At 41.5% G+C, this 12,127-nt stretch overlaps 1 protein-coding gene across 1 annotated transcript in view; it reads left to right on the top strand.

The window, feature by feature from the left end:
• LOC112267279 (roundabout homolog 2-like) overlaps positions 1-12,127 on the top strand; it is a 410,580-nt gene that overhangs the window by 342,818 nt on the left and 55,635 nt on the right. The window contains exons 19-20 of the mRNA XM_042296566.1: positions 1,448-1,490; positions 9,182-9,309. Coding sequence (XP_042152500.1) covers positions 1,448-1,490; positions 9,182-9,309 — 171 coding nt within the window. The remainder of the gene's footprint in view (positions 1-1,447; positions 1,491-9,181; positions 9,310-12,127) is intronic.

The raw sequence follows: 12,127 nt of genomic DNA, 5'->3' as shown, positions 1-12,127 counted from the left end.
ATCCACTGTCAAAGTATGTAAATAAGCTAGTGTGGTATGATTGAAGCAAAATAACAGTAAGGTTTTGAGGGAGTTTTCTTGTTTTAGGTCATTACTGTGTTGGGGTTGGTTTTTCACTTATATACTGCAACATGCCAGTGTACAGTTCCAGAATGATTGTGGTAAAAGTGTTTTGGTTGGTTGATGACAAAGTGAAGAGATTGTCCTACCAGCAGCACTCTCTGTGTCACACTATCACATTTTTTTTAAATCTCCTCTCCTCCTTTCTTCCTGTATTCTCTGAATACTTTATTTGGCCCGTGCCTTGGCTTGTTGGAAAATAACCCTGAGTGGAGGAGAGGAGTGAAGGAATGTTCAGCCCTCCTCCCTTTAATCTCCATCTAGGGAACAACATTTGGGTCTTTGTCAGCAGCTAGTAAAACTGTTGCAGCTCAGCGTAAGAGACCGTTTCATCTCTGCTCAACACAGATGATGACAATAAGACATCAGAAGACTGAGCGTGCAAAACGTCAATGGATCACAGGAAATGATTAAATAAGCCACATTACTATCAGCTCCTTCTCGACTCAAGTAGGTTTCTGTTTTTTCCTTCTCCCCCTCTGTCAACCGCACGGGGTGATTTCCTCTGTCATCCGCACAGGGTGATTTACAAAACTCTATGGTTCTTTCTCTCTTTTTTTCAATTTCCTGTGATCCATTGACGTTTTGCACGCTCAGTCTTCTGATGTCTTATTGTCATCATCTGTGTTGAGCAGAGATGAAACGTTCTCTTACGCTGAGCTGCGACAGTTTTACTAGCTACTGACAAAGACTCTTATTTATTATCTGTAGATGGCTTCTGAGAGTCATGCTAGTCAGTGTACCCTGCTGCTAGAGAGATCTGTAACTCACTTCCTTCCAGCCCCCACACATCTAATTCTACCTGATTAATGAGCCCTCTGCCTTTTCTAATCATTTTTATTTTGGCCGAGATTTAATCACAAATCTGATAATGATTCAAACCAAAAAATGGGAGATGAAATGAGTTTCTGTTCTCATCAAGCATCTTGTCTTTGAGAAAAACACATTACGTGTCACTTTATGCAAAGCAATGCAATCTGCTACCTTATTCACAGCATCCTTGTTATAATTTCCATGATAAGAATGGACACTGTGGGGCCTCTGCATCCCTTAGGGAAGCCATCAATATCCAGCCAGCTACAGAAGACACTGGAAGGACACATTGGGTGCAGTGGTGCGGTCGTTAACAAGAATAATTCCTGATAATGGTTGGGGGCTAAAACCATCAGAACTCTCTCTGATCAACCGGTATTAGCGTTGGCAATGCAGCCCTGATGTGGTCATCAATGTCATTGAAATTATATGAAAAGTCAAACATATTGCTTTGTCTTTTCTCTCCTTTTATGTCGTGGCGCTCCCTCTCTCCTCTCCTCCACTCTGACCCCAGTGACGTTCCAGCGTGTTGACGGGGGTCTGATGAGCAATGGAAGGTGAGTGTTCTACCCATCAGTGTTCCATCAGGGACAGAGAGCCCTTCTCTCCACACATAGAGCCAAACAACACCACACCTGTCATCACTCTGCCAATCAAAACCAACAGCATACACAACACATCACCTCTATTCTGAAGGGCTTTCAAACCACCTCCATCAGACTGTGAAAACCCAGCAACCCAGTCAAACATTATGCTATAACATTATGCTTTAACACGAGACTATAACGTAATGCTATAACATTGGACTGTAAGATTAGGTTATAACATTAGACTATAACATTAGACTAACATTAGACTATAACATGATGCTATAACATTGGACTGTATAACATTAGGTTATAACATTAGACTATAACATTAGACTAACATTAGACTATAACATAATGCTATAACATTAGACTGTAACATTAGGTTATACCATTAGACTATAACATTGTGCTATAACATTATATTATAACAGTATTCTATAACATTATGGAATAACAGACTATAACATTAGACTACAACATTTCTTATGACATTATGCTATAATATTATACTATAACATTAGACTATAACATTATAATATGACACTGATCTATAACATTAGCATATAACATTATAATATAACACAAGACTATAACATTGACCTATAACATTAACCTATAACATTACACTATACAATTACACTATAAAATTAACCTTTAACATTACACTATACAATTTACCTATAACATTAGATTATAACATTAACCTATAACATTATGCTCTAACATTATGCTCTAACATTATGCTATAACATTAGACTATAACATTAGACTGTAACATGCTATAACATTATGCTATAACATTAGGCTATAACATTAACCTATAACATTATGCTCTAACATTATGCTCTAACATAATGCTATAACATTATGCTATAACATTAGACTATAACATTAGACTGTAACATGCTATAACATTATGCTATAACATTAGGCTATAACATTAACCTATAACATTAACCTATAACATTATGCTCTAACATTAACCTATAACATTAACCTATAACATTAACCTTTAACATTACACTATACAATTTACCTATAACATTAGATTATAACATTAACCTATAACATTATGCTCTAACATTATGATCTAACATAATGCTATAACATTATGCTATAACATTAGACTATAACATTAGACTATAACATGCTATAACATTATGCTATAACATTAGGCTATAACATTAACCTATAACATTATGCTCTAACATTAACCTATAACAATAACCTATAACATTAACCTATAACATTATGCTCTAACATTAACCTATAACATTAACCTATAACATAATGCTATAACATTATACTATAGAATTATACTATAACATTATGCTATACCATTGTACAATAACATTAGACTATGACATTATGCTATAACATTTTGCTATAAAATTATACTATAACATTATACTATAACATTATACTATAACATTAGACTATAACATTATACTATAACATAATGATATAACATTATACTATAACATTATGCTATAACATTTTGCTATAAAATTATACTATAACATTATACTATAACATTATACTTTAACATTATACTTTAACATTAGACTATAACATAATGATATAACATTATACTATAACATTATGCTATAACATTATACTATACATTATACTATAACATTATACTTTAACATTATACTTTAACATTAGACTATAACATAATGATATACCATTATACTATAACATTATACTATAACATCAGACTTTAACATTAGACTATAACAGTATGCTATAACATTAGTCTATAACATAATGATTTAACATTAGACTATAACATAATGATTTAACATTAGACTATAACATAAGACTATAACATAATGATATAACATCAGGCTATAACATAATGATATAACATTAAACTATAACAGTATGATATAACATTAGACTATAACATAATGATATAACATTAGACTATAACACAATGATTTAACATTAGACTATAACATTAGACTATAACATAAGACTATAACATAATGATATAACATTAAACTATAACAGTATGATATAACATTAGACTATAACATAATGATATAACATTAGACTATAACATAATGATTTAACATTAGACTATAACATTAGACTATAACATTAGACTATAACGTTCGACTATGACATTAGACTATAACGTTTGACTAGAGCATTAGACTATAACAGTATGCTATTACATTAGGCTTTAACATTAGACGTTAACATTATACTATAACATTTCTTATGACATTATACTATAACATTTCTAATGACATTATACTATACCATTTCTTATGACATTAGACTATAACATTAAACTTACATTATGCTATAACATTATGCTATAACATTAGGCTTTAACATTAGAATTTAACATTACACCATAACATGTCTTATGACATTAGACTATAACATTAGACTATAACATTAGACTATAACAGTATGCTATAACATTATGCTAACATTAACATATAACATTAGACTATACAATTTCTTATGACATTATGCTATAATATCATGCTATAACATTATGCTATAACATTATGCTATAACATTAGACTATACCATTATGCTATAACATTAACATATAATATTAGACTATAACATTTCTTATGTCATTATACTATAATATTAGACTATACCATTAGACTATAACATTATGCTATAGCATTAGACCATAACGGTGTTATTATCAACAACATGCATCTAAAGCTGTGCTGACCTCTGATCTGGACTTTACACATCTTCACTATAGTACCCTTGGCTCATCTTCCTAAAGTGTGTATTATGTCTACGCTGCACTGAACAAGCCTGCTCTAACGCTGATAGATGACTGATGGATCTATAGATAACCAATACCTGCGTGTTTATCAGATCTGTGTGCAAACATACATTCCTAACACATCTCCATTCACGCATCAATAGATAGACTCATAAATCTCCCCCACAGAATTAGTAGAAACAATTTAAGCAGAGAGAGCTTTTATTTTGTCATTTATCTTCTCCTGCGGCTACAGATAACCCAGAAGCCCCCTGGAGTGATACATTTGCCTGTCACTTTGCCAAGGCGACTGAGATCCGAGCACATGTAATAATGTCAAAATAATTACCCAGGGGAGAGGTGTGGAGGTATCCCTGCTGCACCCCACACAGCCTGCTCGCTCTGTGTGTGTGTGTGTGTGTGTGTGTGTGTGTGTGTGTGTGTGTGTGTGTGTGTGTGAGTGTGCGTGTGTGTGTGGGAGAGAGAGTGATTGCAGAGAGTAGGGCCTATCTCAATAACACCCGTTACTGAGCCTTTGTAGGGATTCAGGAGGCTCCCCAGAGGAGTCCGGACTTCTCTCTCTCTACTGCTCTGGTAGATAGGTAAATCCACACAGAGCTCACACACTCATCTGAGATTCTAAACTTATTCAGAGTCTGTGGTTCTGTGAGAGTTTGTTTTTCCAGGATTTAGTCTACTGTGTGTATATATGTATATGAGTTTGTTTTTCTGTGTGTGTGTGTGTGTGTGTGTGTGTGTGTGTGTAGTGTGTCGATGTGAATGCTCGCCCATATTTCTGCCAGTGCCGCCAGCAAGCACTCAAAGAATTAACCACGCCACTTGCCATGTCTTCTCTCATCTATTTTCTGTTGTGGTGTTTTTCCTTCAGTTTTCCACATAAGTGGTTCTGATTCTCAGCCCGGATGATTGAATCGGAGGGGTCTGTATTTGTGGCACTCTATATTTGTCATAGCTTAAGTCAGTGTGGGAGACATTTCTACACAGCACCAGAGTGGTAGGATGCAGTAAGTCTGGAGCTAGGTGTGTTTGTCTAGCTAGCACAAAGCCCTGGTCCTGGTCGTTAGTCACTGTGGTGACATCAAAGCCCTGGTCCTGGTCGTTAGTCACTGTGGTAACATCAAAGCCCTGGTCCTGGTCGTTAGTCACTGTGGTGACATCAAAGCCCTGGTCCTGGTCGTTAGTCACTGTGGTGACATCAAAGCCCTGGTCCTGGTCGTTAGTCACTGTGGTAACATCAAAGCCCTGGTCCTGGTCGTTAGTCACTGTGGTGACGTCAAAGCCCTGGTCCTGGTCATTAGTCACTGTGGTGACATCAAAGCCCTCGTCCTGGTCGTTAGTCACTGTGGTGACATCAAAGCCCTGGTCCTGGTCGTTAGTCACTGTGGTGACATCAAAGCCCAGATGTTGCAGCTACCCCATCTGCCCCTGCAGAGTGAGAGTGACCCGCCCAGTATCACAGGGAAATGTGTTCATTTGTTACCTGGGATGTTTATTGCATTAATTAGACAATAGCAAATGGAGTCGCGTCTGTTCCCAGCTCCTCATTGGCTGCTGCCAAATTGCCCTGACTGAACAAATCACTTAATCGATCACAGAATAAATGATTCATGGAAGATGAATAGGCTGCAGATTGCTACACTTGGATGGCTTGACTTTGGCTGCTCATGTGAAATTCATAAAAGGCTCATTCCTTCTACCCTGCCAATAGCGAGATGGTAATTAGGAGCTAGTAATAACTATCTCAGCGCTGATCAATATTTTAGCCAGAGCAGATTCTATAGAGAGTGGGTTGAGCACAGCACAGCAGCCAACGGGTTGTGCCAACACTGTTACTATGGAGATTCCTTGATATGACAGGACTCAGAAGCTAAGTGACAGAAGCCTCTATGAACGGAAAATATCCAATGGAAATTCATGTTTCAACATGCCTTAAGTGTAATTGGATGTGGAGGCTTTTAGTGGGGGTTGTATTGACCAGTAGGCATGCATGAACACAGTGGCATGAACACATCTGATCTATGTGGTTGTATTGGGATGAATATCTCTGGTCTGGCTTGTTTATGGCTCGTTGTGCATCAGGCATCCTGGGCGGTTGCTCAGGTTTGCTACCTTCCATAACAAACAGCCAACAAGTCTGACAGGAAAATAGTACAAATTCAAAATCTTATCTTGGCCAAGGCTGCAATACATCCCCGAACTCAACTAGGATTAAACATAATTTGTCGAGGTTCCAGAAGACGTATGACCATTTCCCCCCAGAGTCGCAAAACACATATAACAAATACTCCCAATAGAAATCATTCTCATTCTAATTATCCTCTCCCGGAGCAGCTTCCTGTGATGAATACAAGGACGAGGCAGCCATTTCCATTGTCAACACCTTGTCTGCAAGGTGCTGCATGGTGGAGGGTTATTAGGTGTGTAGGGCTGTAGGTCTGGTACTGAGACAGTAGTATAGTATTTTTCTATATACAAGGTCTTTCGTGGTGCACTGTAGCTGCAGTCAACAGGAGAGAACACAGCCCTCCCTCTCCATTTCTCTCTTTCTTTGTCAACTGCCAGGAAACTGTAGGCTGACAGATGTTGAGAGCGAGGGAGGAAAGGAGGAGGGATGAAAGCAAGAGCTATATGTGGAAAAAAATAAAGGAAAATGGGGTTTATAAAGAGATGGGTTGGGAGGGAGAGGAAGAAAGGGGGGGTGTCGCTGTGAGAAACAGAAGGGGAGGTGGTAGGGGAAGAGATGAATTACCCTATAAAAAGTGCATGTCTCTGATGCACAGCCATCAATTTGAATGACTCCTTCCCCCCGAGGGCCTGTTTTGGCATTCAGGAACCACGGCGAGGGCTCTTAGCTTGTCAGGGCCTCCCGCCTCCCTCCTGTCTCTGCAGCGCTGCAGTTCATTTGGTGTCCCCCTCCATGGAACAACTCTTATCATTAGAACCTGTGGCTCTGTGGCTGAGGGACAGACTGACTGCAGAGCGCCCATTACCTGACCATGTCCTGGGGCTCTCCCCTCCCCCTCATCGCTCCCTCCTCTCCCCAGGGCCAGCACATCACGTTACCTCACTGAAGCAGAGACAAAAGCTCTGTTAGGCATGAGGCACGTCACAGCTTTTAAGGGTGTTGGGCTGTAGCACTGAGCGTGTCAGAGCCTGAGACTGAGACTGAGACAGAGACAGAGACAGAGACTGAGACAGAGACAGAGACAGAGACAGAGACAGAGACAGAGACAGAAGGGCACTAGCAGTGAGGTGTTGTTGTGCCGTGTTCCCTCTAGCAGAAGCCATCCGGTTGATCATGTGATGCTGCCTGTCTGACCGACCGTGGCAGCCAGCCATTTCTCAGGAATAAGAGAGGGAAAGCTCTAGCTTGCTGCTGCTGCTGTGGAGACCTTGAACAGCTCAGTTCAACCTCTCATTCCACACTCTGCCGGATGCTTTTGTCTGTAGACAAACAGCACTGTCTTTGAATCCTCTCCTGACCCTGGGCAGAAAAATAACACTATTGATACATTTCTAGATTATAGTACATTCAATTGAAAATATGAATCCATCTGTATGGTTCAGCCATTGGAAACTAGTGTGGTACCAATGTACTGACACACAAACAAAGACATTTAGCTCCATCTCTCATATCTCATCTAGTTCCATCTGTGTTGCCCGTGGTAACGAGGCTAAGACGTGATTGTACAGTAAAGTGGCCCTAAAGGCCTCCCAGCAGTCACCCGTGACAGGTTCAAGTCCTAATGGGAGATTGTGATGGCCCCCACACCCATGGGAGTGACTCCCAACACCTGTTAAATGGAGCCAGCCCCGGTACATCCATCCATCCCACAGGCTGCAGCAGCCCACAAGTTGATCTGGGAGAGGGGAGAGGGTTTCGGGCTGGGTCTGGAGGACAACCAATCAACTAAGGCATCACCACAAGGGGTTGATGGGATCAATGGATGTTAATGAACAAGGTTATCTGTGAATGTGTCTATGTGGGGGAGGAAGAATGATGCGTGTCCATGCAGTGTGTGTGTGTGTGTATTAATGTGTGTGCGTGTATTAGTGTGTGTGTGTGTGTGTATTAATGTGTGTGTGTATTAATGTGTGTGTGTATTAATATGTGTGTGTGTGTGTGTGTGTGTGTGTGTGTGTGTGTGTGTGTGTGTGTGTGTGTGTTAACGCGTGTGTGTATATTAATGTGTGTGTATATTGATGTATGTGTGTGTGTGTATATTACTGTGTGTGTATATTAATGTGTGTGTGTGTGTGTGTGTGTGTGTGTGTGTGTGTGTGTGTGTGTGTGTGTGTGTGTGTGTGTGTGTGTGTGTGTGTGTGTGTGTGTGCATTAAAATGTTTGTGTGTGTGTGTATTAAAATGTTTGTGTGTGTATTAATTGGCTCCCGAGTGGCACAGTGTCTAAGGCACTGCATCTCAGTGCTAGAGGTGTCAGTACAGACCCTGGTTCATTTCCAGGCTGTATCACAACCGGCCGCGATTGAGTCCCATAGGGTGGTGCATAATTGGCCCAGCGTCGTCCGGGTTAGGGTTTGGCCCGGGTCATTGTAAATAAGATTTTGTTTTTAACTGACTTGCCTAGCTAAATAAAGGTTAAATATAAAAATAATAGTTTTGTGTGTGTATTAATGAGTGTGTGTGTATTATGTGTGTGTGGGTTGGTGTTATTGTGTGTGTGTCAGAGTGAGACAGCAGGACAAAAGGACAGATACAGAGCAGTGTTGCCTGAATGAATTCTAACTTTAAATGAGAGCCACATTGTGTACATACATCCAGTTTCTGAATTATCTCATCAGTACAACTTTTTTAAGACAACTTTTACCTATTACTATTCCTAACTATGACCAGTGTTTCCATGTGTAACAACCCCTGTGTCTCCTCCTAGCCGACCAGGCCTGCTGAATGCCAGTGACGCAGGCTACCCGTGGCTGGCTGACTCCTGGCCTGCAACCAGCCTGCCTGTCAATAGTGGCTCCGGGGGACCCAACGACCTCAGTAACTTTGGCAGAGGAGGTGAGAGATCTGGGTCTGTCCTATACTAATATATATATATCTATATATATATATGATCAACCGTATATATATATATATATATATATATATATATATATATATATATATATATATATATATAGAGAGAGAGAGAGAGAGAGAGAGAGAGAGAGAGAGAAAAATATATATATCCTCACCTTGCCCCCGACACACCATATGTCCTGAAACATCTCCACACTTTTCTTTTTATAATTTTATAGAACTCAAATTCCACTGGGACAATAATGTCATTAACCTGGTGTACACAGAAAACACATGAATCAAAGTCCACTAGGTCAGACTGATTAATGATGTCCCTTAACAGCTCCACTGAGCCTGAATGAGGCTCCTCCCCATTTCTGTGTTTAATCAAATTCATTGTATAATTCCTCTCCCCGCCGACCACCAGGGTCTCCTCAGGAGCTACCTGTGAGAGTTCCTGTCTAAGACACCCAAACATAAGTCCCCTCTCCCTCCCTGTGTCAGGCCAAAACCCCTGTTATTCATTTCTGCTTTTACAAGAAGCAGTCTACCCCTACACACCTCCTACCCCTACACACCTCCTACCCCTACACACCTCCTACCCCTACACACCCCCTACCCCTACACACCTCCTACCCCTACACAACCCCTACCCCTACACACCTCCTACCCCTACACACCTCCTACCCCTACACACCTCCTACCCCTACACACCCCCTACCCCTACACACCTCCTACCCCTACACACCCCCTACCCCTACACACCTCCTACCCCTACACACCTCCTACCCCTACACACCTCCTACCCCTACACACCTCCTTTGAGCAGCAAATTGTTACATCCAGACCCGGTGGTCCCAGACCCAAAAAGGACTGTCACCCCTCTGCACTAACATTTCTTCCATGGCTCAGCAAAGAAAGAGACCAATAGCAAGGCTCAAAAATCCCGTGGCAGAAAAAAAAAAAGAATCTAAACAGCATCTATAAGTAGACCTTTACGCACTGTTGTGACCCACTTCCCCTACCTAAAACGTTCCATGGGTGAGAGGAAACCATGCCTCTCATTTTTCATAGCTGTACTGGACTTAAAACCTTTCCCAGATTGCAAGTAAAAGCTTTATGATGAACGTTGTCCCTTATTGTTTCATTCAGGAACCTTGACTGTTCCCTCACCATGTACTTTGACCCCTCTGCCTGACTGGCTGTCAGCTCTGGACCCATTAAGGAGGAGTCTGAACAGAAAGCTTCCTCCTCCTCATCGTCCTCTTCCTCAGACTCACCTTCATCCTCCTCATCTCCATCTCCCATCTTGACCATTTGCACTCATCTTGACCATCTGCACTCCCCCCCAGCACCAGGCAAAGGTTACTTGGTGCCTTTGACCACCCCAGCCTCATCTACACCACCATCTATAACCTGACCAGGCCCAGCCTCATCTACACCACCATCTATAACCTGACTAGACCCAACCTCATCTACACCACCATCTATAACCTGACTAGACCCAACCTCATCTACACCACCATCTATAACCTGACTAGACCCAGCCTCATCTACACCACCATCTATAACCTGACTAGACCCAGCCTCATCTACACCACCATCTATAACCTGACTAGACCCAGCCTCATCTACACCACCATCTATAACCTGACTAGACCCAGCCTCATCTACACCATCTATAACCTGACTAAACCCAGCCTCATCTACACCATCTATAACCTGACTAAACCCAGCCTCATCTACACCACCATCTATAACCTGACTAGACCCAGCCTCATCTACACCACCATCTATAACCTGACTAGACCCAGCCTCATCTACACCACCATCTATAACCTGACTAGACCCAGCCTCATCTACACCACCATCTATAACCTGACTAGACCCAGCCTCATCTACACCACCATCTATAACCTGACCAGGCCCAGCCTCATCTACACCACCATCTATAACCTGACTAGACCCAGCCTCATCTACACCACCATCTATAACCTGACTAGACCCAGCCTCATCTACACCACCATCTATAACCTGACTAGACCCAGCCTCATCTACACCACCATCTATAACCTGACTAGACCCAGCCTCATCTACACCACCATCTATAACCTGACTAGACCCAGCCTCATCTACACCACCATCTATAACCTGACTAGACCCAGCCTAATCTACACCACCATCTATAACCTGACTAGACCCAGCCTCATCTACACCACCATCTATAACCTGACTAGACCCAGCCTCATCTACACCACCATCTATAACCTGACTAGACCCAGCCTTATCTACACCACCATCTATAACCTGACTAGACCCAGCCTTATCTACACCACCATCTATAACCTGACTAGACCCAGCCTTATCTACACCACCATCTATAACCTGACTAGACCCAGCCTTATCTACACCACCATCTATAACCTGACTAGACCCAGCCTCATCTACACCACCATCTATAACCTGACTAGACCCAGCCTCATCTACACCACCATCTATAACCTGACTAGACCCAGCCTCATCTACACCACCATCTATAACCTGACCAGGCCCAGCCTCATCTACACCACCATCTATAACCTGACTAGACCCAGCCTCATCTACACCACCATCTATAACCTGACTAGACCCAGCCTTATCTACACCACCATCTATAACCTGACTAGACCCAGCCTTATCTACACCACCATCTATAACCTGACTAGACCCAGCCTTATCTACACCACCATCTATAACCTGACCAGGCCCAGCCTCATCTACACCACCATCTATAACCTGACTAGACCCAGCCTCATCTACACCACCATCTATAACCTGA

Source organism: Oncorhynchus tshawytscha, linkage group LG14 (assembly GCF_018296145.1).
Source record: "Oncorhynchus tshawytscha isolate Ot180627B linkage group LG14, Otsh_v2.0, whole genome shotgun sequence".
Classification (NCBI taxonomy): domain Eukaryota; kingdom Metazoa; phylum Chordata; class Actinopteri; order Salmoniformes; family Salmonidae; genus Oncorhynchus; species Oncorhynchus tshawytscha.
This window is presented reverse-complemented; position numbering and strand designations above follow the sequence as displayed.